The sequence below is a fragment of the Vigna umbellata genome, chromosome 6 (assembly GCF_029865625.1).
Source record: "Vigna umbellata cultivar VRB3 chromosome 6, Vumbellata_1.0, whole genome shotgun sequence".
Taxonomy (NCBI): Eukaryota; Viridiplantae; Streptophyta; class Magnoliopsida; order Fabales; family Fabaceae; genus Vigna; species Vigna umbellata.
The window spans coordinates 5,233,064-5,246,466 of NC_142170.1; the positions used below are offsets into that span (position 1 = coordinate 5,233,064).

The 13,403-nt window shown below is 33.7% G+C and overlaps 1 protein-coding gene across 1 annotated transcript; it reads left to right on the plus strand.

Moving 5' to 3' along the window:
* Nucleotides 1-10,826: 10,826 nt before the first annotated feature.
* Nucleotides 10,827-13,181, plus strand: LOC124827681 (NAC transcription factor 56-like). The gene is made up of 3 exons (XM_088092657.1): nucleotides 10,827-11,157; nucleotides 11,287-11,594; nucleotides 11,963-13,181. The coding sequence occupies exons 1-3, from the start codon at nucleotides 10,971-10,973 to the stop codon at nucleotides 12,587-12,589; spliced, it is 1,122 nt and encodes a 373-aa protein (XP_087948783.1). The 5' UTR covers nucleotides 10,827-10,970; the 3' UTR covers nucleotides 12,590-13,181.
* The last annotated feature ends 222 nt before the right edge of the window (nucleotides 13,182-13,403 follow it).

The window sequence follows — 13,403 nt, forward strand, 5'->3', positions numbered from 1 at the left end:
CTCACCACTAAGTGTCTCTTCCAAGATTTTGGCTTGAGGCACACATAATAGGGTGTAATTGTTGAAGCGGGGACCCTTCAATCTTTATTTACCCTGAACAGTTTCTTGTTTGCCTCCTTTTTTTCTCCTCATGATGATTCTTCACGCATTTTCTTGTGGAAGACCCTCATATCTTCCACCTGCATGTACTGGGTCAATCTTTGCCTCAACTCTTCCATGTTCTTAGCAGGCTTCATACATAAGTTGTCAGCGAATAGTCTTGATCGTAACATAAGTGGTGCATGCCACATCCGAGCTAAGGTTTCAAATTTGCAAAGACACCTTCCTGAACCTTTCCATGAAGGCCTGAAAGGTCTTCTCTTTCATTTACCAAACATTGACCAAAGTGATCCATGTCAAGTGATGTGGTCAACTTATTTCTAACTGAGCTCTAAATCTCCCTCGGATGGTCACAAAACAATTTTTCTATTTGGTCGACAACAGTGAGAACCAAGCCATGGTTTCCCCCTCTAGAGAAGTGAAAAACCCCCTACACAAAATGGCATTACACGTTTTATATAATGCCATTTGGTTCACAAAAATTTGGATGTTCTTGTCTGGGTCAGTAGATCCAATGTATTTGTCGACTACTAGATCCTCCAATTATTGGGTAAATGGGTCTCCATGATCCTTATAATGAATGACAACAAACCGACCATATTGATAGTTGCGACCAAATGGTGGTGGTCCTTACTTACGTCAAAGCTACTTGCTTGGAGTATTCGGTCTGGCTCATCACAAGATTTTTTAGCTAGTCCTTGAAGAGTTGGGGTGGAGGGCACAAGATGTTTACCACCCCTCTCCTGCCGGATGATCTCATTCTCGATTCGCAATGCCTTTGTTTCTTTTTCATATTTCCTTTACATCTTGTCCATTTGCCTTAGCATCCATCACATCCTCTCTAGTGGGTTCTTCTGATCATGAAGAACTTCATTTACTACAATGTTGCTCACCATATTCCTAAGGGTTACCATGTCAGCTTCAAACGTTTTCACTCGACTCCACGATGGGCGTCAAAATGCTTCGTGTGTAGGGTTGAACGTCCACTTAAAACAATTTTCTTGTCGCTTACTCCTTAGTTGTCCTCTTCCTGCTCGAATAATTTGTTTTGCAACTGATCATGTGTAACTGCTAAAGATACTTCGATGCTTAAGTCAACTCAAGTTTGTTGGTTAAGCGGTTAAAGCTATAATAAATGCGTAATAAAAGTCCCAACAACCATCTATTTGTCCTGTATGTATAGTTTTCTCCATGAATTTTTAATAAGGTCAGTCTAATCACGATCTAATTCATTTTAAACCTGACTACTAACTTGTTTAGGTTAATTAAATAATTAGTTTATTTTGAACAAGACCGATCGGTTTCCTCCATGCTTGAATGATCGATCATGTTATTTCGATTAGTGTGCATCAAGCAGTACATATAATACAATTTCTATTAAGTCAACGTTAAATTATTTATTTTAGTTAATGTTGGTTAATCTCATACTAACACAAATATTTATTTAATAAAAGAATTTAAAAATAATTTTATATTTTCTGAACATTTTAATGTTTATAAAATTAACTTAACATTAATTTATATTTACTTTTAGTGTTTTAATAAAATATAATGTGATATAAATTCAATTAAAACTCAATATTTAAAACTAATTAAGTTTGAGATTTTTTTTCTAATAATATCAAAAGTGTTTAATAATAGTTTTCTTTTTATTTGAGCTTATTAAATGATAACGTAATATGTTATTATTTATTTGTAACTAATAATTTGAATTTTATAATTTAAAGTTTGTAATGAGAAGTTTTAATCAGTGTCACAATAAAGTGTCACAATAAAGTGTCACAATAATAAAACTATTTGGCTATATGCTATGTCTTGTAAAAAGTAGGTGAAAATGCATGATTTTTATCATTTGAACGTGACGCATTGTGTGAAATGTTGTTCATTCTCAATAACAAGAAATGAATTTTAAGCTTAACTCATCCCCACAAAATCGGTTTGTAAGGTGAGGTTTGCACTCACTTATATACTATAAATTGGTCTTACCTCTAATCGATGTGGGACTTCCAATAGTTTGTTTGCAGTAATTTTAATCTTTTTTTCTTTCTGCTTCGTTATTCATATTTCTAATAAGAATATTTGACGTTTATTTTGAAGTTTTATCAAAATAAATTTATATGTAATGTAGGTTAATAGTCTTGATGAAAAGTCAAACCATTTTAACTTCATCAATAATAAGATAAACTCATACAGTTGTGAATAACATCATTAATAATAAGATAAACTCATACAATTGTGAATAACATCAAAGATCACATTAGAAACATGATGAAGACATATAAGGACAAGATCGTTTAACATTAAGGAGCCAACTATTGTTATAAGTTTGTGTCCATTGGCCCTATACATGGTTGATGGACAAATTTATGAACACCAAAATATGATGTCACAAACTTGTTTTTCAATCGGCAAGTATGACCGAATCGTTCAAGTAATAAACTTGGTAAGACCAAGTATCGTTCTTCCCAAAGGACTCACGGCCTAGTTTAGTTGTGTGGTTTATTGATTAGCTAAGACTTAAAGACGAAATATTTGGATTTTTATATGCAAAAGATGAAAATTAAATATGTATGCATGAAGTTTTGATCAATGGCAAAAAGCAAAAGATAAACACTTTCAATGAAATATGAATATGTTGTTGGGGGTCAATTTCATCTTATCCACTCTCATATATTTTAGGAATTCAACATTCAAATCATCATTGTTAATGCCACTCTCTAAAGTACCTTTCAAGAAGGCTTCTCTCTAATCACGAGTTCATACAATTCCTAGCATTCCTAATGATTAGTTCATAAGTGCAGGAGCTTAACGACAACCAATATAATATTGGGAGAAATTCCCCGGATCTAGACTTCCCCGTACGCGCCCGTATCGACAAAACCAATAATCATGCATCGAATGAGTTAAACAATGCAAGCATTACGCAAAGAGGAAAAACCCTAACTAATGATGAAAGAAAGCATAGATCTTAAATAAAAGATGTAAAAACAAATTCCATATATGAGAGCTTCAAAAGATTACATTGATTCCCCAACAAACATACAGAATTTAGTTCACCATATTCATGGTGAACTTATATGAATAACAATGAAAGAATGAAAGATAAAACCCTAAAAAGGTGAAGAGGAAGCCTCAGCATCCAAGATCCTCCTTCAAAGGGGTGGAAGAGAGAGTGTTTTCTTCATTCCAGCCAAAGATACAAACCCTAGGAAACCCTAAAGCTTATATATTATTCGTAAATTACAGAAAATTAGGTCCAAGCCCATTAAAGTGCCGCTCAGCGATAAGTGCGTGTCACGTTTCTTCCCCTCAGCGGCCATTTTGCCCCTCAGCGGTCCTCCCGTGAGCTCCTGAGTGCCGCTCAGCAGTAAACTGCCGCTGAGCGGTGACTTCGGCTTCTTCTTTTGCACTTTTTGATGTCTTTTCTGATTCCATATCTCTCCTTCTTCACTTCTTTCACCAAATTCACCTTAAAACCTGCACAAAAACACTGAAATCAAGCATAAACCTGTCCAGCTCTCTTATTTATGAAAATATGAAGAAAAACATGATTTCAAGCTAGTTTCTAAGTATAAAGGTTGTTTTTAGTATCAATTTTAAGCATGAAAATAACAGTTTTTCAACTGTTATCAATGGTGAAATCACCTAGTTGAGAAATTCTTATGGATTGAGATTAAGAAACATTACATGTGCTTGAATAATGAAAAATGTGTTTTCGAAGTTTGAGGAGAACATTTTCTCAACTTTATCATCACACCTAAGGGAGATCAACGTGAATCGTGACATCTTCATGAAATCAAAGAGAATAAATGATTAAATGAAAAACTAACTTCCTTAGATTATTTTTCTCACAAAGTTAATCAAGAACATAAATTCATTTCTGAAAGCACCACAAAAGTTTGAGTTCAACAAAAAGTTCGAGATTATGTTTCAACAAACCAAACTCCACCACTACTTACATAATCATACTAAGTAAGCTTAAGATTAAACTATGCTAAGCTAAAGGTTTATAAGTTGAGGGGATACTAAACATATTATGAGATACCACTCCACGTTAATATCCTCTACAAAAGAAACACTTTCAGTTATGTATATAACACATTAGGATTCTAATGGTGTTGTGTGAAGAATCTTAAAGACAAGAATAGTTCAACAATACTCATTAATGATGGTGTAAAAATTCAAATAGACCTAATGAACATGATCCACACAATAACTTGGATACGTTCAAAAGTTTTAAAAAAAAAGCAATTAAAAGCATAATACTTGTATTAGGAAACACAATTCTAAGGTATTTAAATCTTTTATACTTATCTCATTTTATATGATAGAATGTTCCATCTTATAAATGTATAAGTGATTAGATATGAACCAAACTATATATATATATATATATATATATATATATATATATATATATATATATATATATATTCTATGAATATAATTACATAATTATATTAGTAAAAACATAAGTGACTAACTAACCATCGAATTACATGAGCATGATATAAATTACCATGTCTCTGAAATGCATAAACAACCAACTATGCAACAAATTGCATACTTACGATATACTATTACTAGAGGTTTCATTTTGATATGTGGCTTATGGATTGACCCTAAATAACTCCTAAATAAGCTCCGTTTTATAGAGCCACCAAATGAGTGAGCCAAAAAAAGTTATAACCGCCAAAACCCCCTCTTAAAGTGGGTTCGGGTTAGGGTCAAAGTGGGTTTGACCTTACTACAAGACTTCAATAAAACTCCTAAACACATTCATCTTGGGTTAAAGGTTGAGTTAAGTCGCCTCAAATTGAAGGTCGAGATGGGTCGACCCTTGTTGAATGTCAAGACGGGTTGGCTCATGCCTAATGTAAAGATGAGTCAGCCTGAGTCGAATGTTAAGATAGGTTGGCTCAAGACAAAGGTTGAAACAAATTGACCAGGGCAGAAGGTTGAGATGGATTGGCCCAAGCCAAAGGTTGAGGTAGGCTAACCCAAGCCAAAGGTTGAGACGTGTCATTATGAGTCTAAGGTTGAGATAGGCCGAAACGAGAAGAAGGTAGAGACGGGTCAGTTCTGTCCTAAAGCCAAGATAAGTTGACCGAGGCCCAAGTTGATACAAGGCGTTCTGAGCCAAAAGTAGAGATTGCTTACGTGGGCCAAAGGTCAATGTAGTTTATCTCGAACTAAAGGTTGACACAAGCAGATCTAGGCAAAATATTGAGATAGGTTAACCCAGATTGAGGGTCAAGATGGATCTTCCCGAGTCAAAGGTTGTCACTAGTTTGCCCATGCCGAAGGATTAGTCAAACCGACTTAGGCCAAATATCGAGAATATATTTTATTCATGGTATAGACAATGTAAAAAAATGACACGAGTAATAGAAAATGTTTGTTAATCTACTAACAGTCCATCTACTATAACTTTTTCAATATTAAAGTCTTTTAGATTAATTGCCAAGTCGATGACTTTGACTTGGCAAAGGACCTCTTTTGAAGCCTTCCGTTCACAAGTATCATCGATTAGGTCCCTTTTAGGTTTAAGAAGCTCAATGAACCAGTAATCTACAACCTTATTGAAGCTCAGCTTCATGATCCTCAACCACCTTAATAACTTTCTCTTTGTACGATACATGAGCTTTAAAAATAACCACTTTATATTGAGCCTTTTTAAATTGTACTTGATTTTCAAAGCTCTCCACTATTATACTTTATTTTATTTAGCCTTCATGCAAACAATTTCTTCATATATGTTAAGTTAAGAACTCAAGACATTTATTTATTAGGTTTTAAGACAGTTTGAACACTAACTCCTTTCTTTTGTTATCTTTTTTTATAGCCTCCACCACAATTGTGTTTTAGTCACAAATAATAGCATGTGATTGAAACATCATCACTTTAGTATAACTAAACTTCCTTAGACCTTAATGTTTTTCATCAAAGATAAAAAGGAGATCACTTACCAAACCAGTCTTGTTCATTGTATTCCATAAAGAGCCAATGTCAAGACTTGACGATATGTCTTGAAATTGATTTAGAAGACCTCTTTACAACAAGTTACCAAATCCTACATTTTGGATGGGGAAGTAGATTGGGAGAAGTCAAACAATATTGAAAAACAAAAGGTTTACACTCACTTTAACAACTATTTGTTGATCAAGCTCAACATAACCTCAATATTTGTTGGTTGAGAATTTACAACCTCTTCAAGTACAATCACTTGTTTTTCTTATATTCTACCTTGAGCTTTTTATAGTCAAACTTGGTGTCAATCGCATCCATAAGAAGATGAGGAACATTTCCTATTAATATATTCACCATGAAATAATGATCATGCCCTTACATTTTGCATGATGAGGAAGTTTTTTATAAGTTAGATATCATCTTTATCTTTATAGTTAAAAGATACTTGACAGGTGTCTTAAAATTAAATAGGAGTTTTATACCAATACAAAGACTACACGGAACAAAATTCTAATAACAAATTGAGCTTTTGGTGATATAAAGAGGAAACCATTTTGCTAAGAATAAATAATTCTTAAAGTTTTTGAAATGTTGAGTGAAGAAAATAAATATCATCATATTGAGCACCATTTAGAAAGATTCTTCCAATCTTAGAACATTACTTCACTTGATATAGATACATGAATTTGTTTAGGTTTAATTACTATTTTGGTCTCTATTTTTGTTCACTTTGTTCAATGTGGCCTTCATTTTCTTTGAGCGTTCATTTTGGTCTCTATTTTGATAAATTTTGTTCAATTTGATCATTTTTCATGATGTCGTCTAAATTGTTAATGAAAAAGTGTACAAGATGATACCGTTTGAATGAATAGTGTGATTTTTGCTTACATGATCTATGTTAGGTGTAAACACCATGGTCCACCATCACCCTGAGACAGAAACATATTTGCGCTAGAATCATAGGTCCATCTTTGAATAGCCACCCAACTACCAGATTTCCCTCATCTAACCACCGTGAAACATGAATCCACCTCGAGCACCCAATCATTGTTCGTCCTCCACTATGAACGCAGATTGCAAAACCCTTGTGCACGTGCAATCCCTAAACCTGCATCGAAATTTTTTTCAACCCCTTCCCCAATCAATACTTTTTTTTAGAAAACACGCACACACAAAAACCATCACTTCTCACATCCTTTCCATTATCAACAATCATTTATCTTTCACACACTGCACTCATCAATCTTGACTTTCTGCTTCCATTCCCTTCATTCATCATTCCATTTTTCATTTTCATAATAAACCCAATCATTATCATCATCGTTGTTTACCATTACAGATTTCATTCTTCTTCTTCCTTCATCATCGTTTTTTCACAATATACTGAAAATATTTCTATAGGGTTGTTGAGCTTCTCTCTGGGTTACTAAGCTTCTCTCTGGGGATGTCGAACTTCTCTAGGATTGTCGAGCTTCTCTTTGGGGTTATCGATGGCAGCAGTGGCGTCTCTAGCAACCATGGGTTCATGGAACCCTAACGTTTGTGAATAAGTGGAGAGGAGTCATGTCACAACACACACCTCAAATAAAATATCATAGCATCATAGGAATTGTGCATCCTGTATACTCTTTCGTTAACAATTTAGATGATGTCATAAAAAAAGATTAAATTGAATAAAATTTACCAAAATATAAATCAAATTAAATGCATAGAAAAATGAGGAGCACGTTAAATAAAATGAACGAAATAATTCTATTTGTTTATCATGGGTTTGATCTTAATTAGAAAACACATTATTTGAACTTTAAGAAATGACCAACTTTTGAAATAAGATAAGGTTAGGTTTACGCCACATTAATCTCAATTGTTAAAAGGATAATGTTAGGATAATGTTATACCTAGCTCTTTGAAGAAGTTGTCATATTAAATATTGGCTTTATGTATCCAGTTGAAATATTTTACAACCATAAAATTAATATGATAAACTTATAAACTTATATGATATATTGGATGTGGTGATTTTTCAGAAAAATATTATCTTAATAAATAAATATGAGATCAAAACATATAAACAACTATAAAAATATTGTATAACATGTTTTATTTGAAACTTGATGCTTCCATCATAATTTCTTTACTAAAAAAAATGCTTTTAAAAAAATGTAGATAAATTATCATTAACCTCAAATTGAGGTTAGGACATATCATTTTGTAATGTAAAAAAAGTAAAAGTTTAAAATCACTTATATCCCTTATTGTTTAACTATTTTGATACGCTAAAAAATCCTGCATAACTTTAAAGTCAAATAGTTTAAATATTTTTTTCTTAATCTAACCAATAAATAAAAAGCTGTGTGGTTAATTAGAGAATTTAAAGAATAATTAATTTATAAATGGATGAGAACTTGTTTAGTATATTTTTATTTTCTATTTTGTTATCAACTATATTGAAGTTTTATTTTATTTCTTACTTTTTATTTTATTTTCCTTCGTCAAAGATGATAAAATGTCATCATGCATTTATGTTGATTATGTTATCATGTCTCCCTCTTTTTAATCACATTGTTTTCACATACAAAGACATTCTCGTTCACACCGAAGGAGTTTGCCTCTTCAACAATAATAATACAAGCAATTAGCTTATCCAATCAACATGTTTAACATCAATGAAAAAAATTGAATTTGTTAAACATATCAAGTTCTTATGCATGTATAAATAATTTATTAAAAGAGAAAAAAAATATTTTAATAATGAGTTGTTGATCAGAAAAAAAAAAAAAAAAAGCTGTTAGATATTTTGACCCTAAGTTGAAGTAGTCACCACCTTGTGTGTGTCAGGTGAGTGATAGTAGGACCCTCTGGTCGGTCATAGAATCAGCATTTGGGCCCCACATCATACTCTAACTATCTCTTCTTTTCTCTCTCAATAAAATAACTCTTTATTTACTTATTCATTTCATTATTTTCATTGCATCATTTCCTTCTTCTGTTGTTCCAAATGTCCATTTTTTTCTTTGTCTTTTTATCCTCTCTCTGCCTTAGTCAAACGCATCCTACAAATTTCAATTACACAATTGCTAATGACATTATGCTCTCGTCACACAATGGCTTATTAATATCAAAACTACTGAACATATTATATCAAAATTAAAGTTAATTTTTTATTTTCGTTTTTTATAATAAACTTAAAATTTTGTATATAATTATTATAAAAATGAAATTTTATATAATGAAAATAAAAAATTATTACAAACTACACTGCAAGACATTAATTTAGTTTTAAATTTCATACCAACACCCCATCTCTAATTATAAAGTACTGTAGAATAAATTTGATGACTTTTAAATAATTTTAATAGTTTTTAATTAATTAACCCTAAAATTAGTCTACAATGCGTAAATTTTTTTGAAAATGTAATATCAAATAAAAAAATTGAATAACATCTAAATAAAAACATAAACGTGTTACAATTTCGTATATAGGTAATAAAAAAAAAAGACAAAACTCAGAACATATTTGTGTGTAAGATTTTCATGAACTCTTGTTTCCTTGAACAAACAGTTTCTTGGGTTTCAAATTTTCACTCCCAAAATTAATTAAGCAATTAATAAGTTTCTAATTATATACATAGAATTTGAGACCCGTAATCTCTTCTGACTACAATTAATCAGTATATCACCATGTTGAATATTGTAGTTGAAGTTAAATGAGTGAAATTAATTATTGACTAGGAACAGCAAGCCCTGTGTTTTTATATATGATTTTCAATTTTTCTTAGAACGTGCTGGACTTTGATCGATGTCATTGTTTTTCGTAGGATTTATCAATATCATTTCAATCCTAATATTAAATAAAGAAATACCAAAATATAACAAATTAAATCAGTGTTTCCCTTTTAACACAAACCCCTATAGTACTAATAGTAAGTAATGAGGGTTTAATTAGCATATATGGAATATATACTCTTATAGTAATATATTAAGTTTAGTCTATACAAACGAAAAACAATTAATAATTTCATGTGTCAAAACAAACACTCCCAAGCCTTAATTAGATCTCATTCAACATTTTCCTTTCCCACAATAAAAATTAATGTATAGTTTTCTACCATAGCCTGTTCCATACAGCTCACAAAAATACATATATATTTAATTAACAGATGTATATATTTATATTGAGTGGGTGAATGGTAGTGTGTATCTTAGAGAAAGATATATGATTAAATTTGAGAAGAATAAAATAGTGTGGCTGAGAAAAGATGTAAAAATAAGATGTATTCTTACTTACCATTCGCATGGTTGGAGGTAGGAAGTGGGATTATGGGATGGGTCCCACGTGATTAGCATGGTAATTTTCTTGTTAGAAATGGATTGGTGGCTCCAACAAAAGCAGAGACTAAAATCTTATCTTCACCACCACACCTCACACTTATCATTCCACTCCAACCTTTTTCTTCCATAACACAAAGTACAATTAAAATCACCATCAGTGAAAAAAACCACACATTGATAATAATTGGAAAAACAAAACAAACTGCACACCACACCCACGTGTCAACCCCTCCTTCATTTAGAATCCCATGTGTCAACCTGTCAACGGCCAGAATTCCAGTGCACGTCATCATCACACACCCACCCTTCTTCCACACACGCGCCGCCACCTCACTCCGCAGGTAAATCCATTGGATGCTTCCATACACCCTTCCGCACTGGATGCTTCCCACTCCCGTACCAATATAAAACATGGGCCTCACCCTTATGTGGGGTAGCAAAAACAAAACATTTCGTCCCAACTAATAACATGTTTTCTGTGGAAGCCATAACCACCACTTGAAAGAACCCATCCTAGTGAAAACAAAACAACCATAAGAAACACATACCCCAGCTTTCATTCGCTCACCATGGAGAGCACCGACTCCTCCACCGGGTCACAACAGCAGCCGCAATTGCCACCTGGCTTCCGCTTCCACCCCACCGACGAGGAGCTCGTCGTTCACTACCTCAAGAAAAAAACAGCTTCCGTTCCTCTTCCCGTCGCCATAATCGCTGAGGTTGATCTCTACAAGTTTGATCCATGGGAGCTACCCGGTAATTGCAATTCATTCGAGGAATACAAAGACTCGGACTTTACGTTCAAAACTGAAATGGGTTTGTTTTGTTTTTCGTATTGATTTTGCTTTTCTTTTGAATTTTTCTTTTTTTCTTATGGTTTGGCAGCTAAGGCCACGTTTGGGGAGCAGGAGTGGTACTTCTTTAGTCCGAGGGACAGGAAGTATCCGAACGGTGCGAGGCCAAACAGAGCGGCCACTTCTGGGTATTGGAAGGCCACTGGGACCGATAAGCCTGTGTTAACCTCTGGGGGAACCCAGAAGGTTGGAGTGAAAAAGGCTTTGGTTTTCTATGGAGGGAAGCCCCCAAGAGGAATCAAAACTAATTGGATCATGCATGAGTATAGGCTTGCTGATAACAAGCCTAACAATAGGCCTCCTGGCTGTGACTTGGGCAACAAGAAAAACTCTCTAAGGGTAATTCACCACAATTTGATTTATATACACATGTCACACCTTCAATAGAATTTCATCATTTTATCACATCATCTATTTCTTAATATGATATATTAGATGTGGTGATATGATGGATTTGTCTTGAATGTCCGTGTGAAAATGTTTTACTGTGATGGATACAGTTTATTCAGATGCTGTTTTTCAATCATCAGTATTGGAGTTTCTTCTATATAATATGTGTAAAATAAATATTTTTCATCAAAATATTGTACATGTTACCCATGTGCGGCTTTGAGAAACTTTATCTGTGTTTGGTTGAGGAATTAAATATTATGTTGGCTTCTTCTCTGTCCCTTTTCTGGGTTTCTGAATGATATGTGTTTGTTTAGCTTGATGATTGGGTGCTGTGCCGAATCTACAAGAAGAGCAACACGCACAGGTCTCCCATGGAGCATGACAGGGAAGATTCAATGGAAGACATGATTGGAGGGATTCCTCCTTCGATCAACGTGGGTCACATGAGTGGGAGGTATCATCACCATCATCATCATCTTTCAAAGATGTCCACAGGCTACAGCAGTGCATTGCTGGAAAATGACCAGAACCTGTTGGAAGGGATGATGATAGGTAACGGATCAGTGATGAACACAAGTACGACTGGTACTACACCTGGTGCCATGGGGGCCTCAAACTCCAAGGCAGAGCTTTCTTTTGTGCCAACCATGACTCACTCTTCCAACACTTGTAAAAGAACACTCTCGTCGCTGTATTGGAATGATGAGGATTTGGCTGGCACCTCATCATCCAACAAGAGGTTGAATTTGGAAAGTGGGGACAACAATCACGGAAGTGTTGTGAGAACTGATCAAGATAATGGCACTGCCACCTCAATTGTCACTCTGCTTAACCAGCTCCCTCAAACCCCTTCATTGCACCAGCAATCTATGTTGGGATCCATAGGCGATGGACTTCTTAGGACAACATATCAAATACCAGGAATGAATTGGTATGCTTAGAACAATATTTCAGGTTTATTTAATTATTGATGAACAAGGAGATGTTGAATTACTATAAGAAGGACATGATGTGATCCTCAGCTGGTTACAGTATATACACTCTCTTGATGATGCCAATTAGATTGTAAAGATTTTAATGGGATATTGAGATTTTGGTTGTTAGGAACTTGGAAGCAGTTGTTAGAGTCTGATCAATTAGATGGGCCTCATCGAATGAACTTGTTCAACCATTGGAGGTAGCTGCAGGCAATAACAACGCTAAAGGTGAGGCCATGGGATATTTTTAGCTAAAATTAAATATAGCTTTATACGTATATATAGATATTTGCTTGTTTTATTGGTATGTAAATAAAAATGGTGGTGTGCTCTTCATGTACAAATATTCAAAAGAGAAGAAAGATTTCACTTCAGCAGTTATATGTATACCTTGATTTAGGATACAAATTAATGAGCTTTGTGTAGATCATATACTTTAGAACACGATCTATATTCATATATGTGAATTAAAAAAACAAACTATAGTGTCTGTCAATGTATTCTGTATTGTTCTAAAGAGCTTGATGATATATACATAAATATTGATTTTATTTCATCTGCGGTGTGAATTGTGACTGACTACAGTTAGCAGAATTGTAGCAAGATTTTATTTTGTCCAAGTGTAACATATATGGTAACGAATTCTCGATCACGTCTCTGCATGTAACCTAGCTAGAAGGTTGTTTGTCTCACTCACATCTTTATCCTTTTGCCCAGAATTATTCTTCACGAATCTTATTGAGTTGGAACATGTGTATAAGCAAATAAACACATATAA

Coding starts and splice junctions, on each gene's coding strand:
- LOC124827681 (XM_088092657.1), top strand. CDS start 10,971: ATGGAGAGCACCGACTCCTCCACCGGGTCACAACAGCAGCCGCAATTG. Junction 11,158..11,286: donor TGATCCATGGGAGCTACCCG/GTAATTGCAATT, acceptor ATGGTTTGGCAG/CTAAGGCCACGTTTGGGGAG. Junction 11,595..11,962: donor ACAAGAAAAACTCTCTAAGG/GTAATTCACCAC, acceptor GTGTTTGTTTAG/CTTGATGATTGGGTGCTGTG.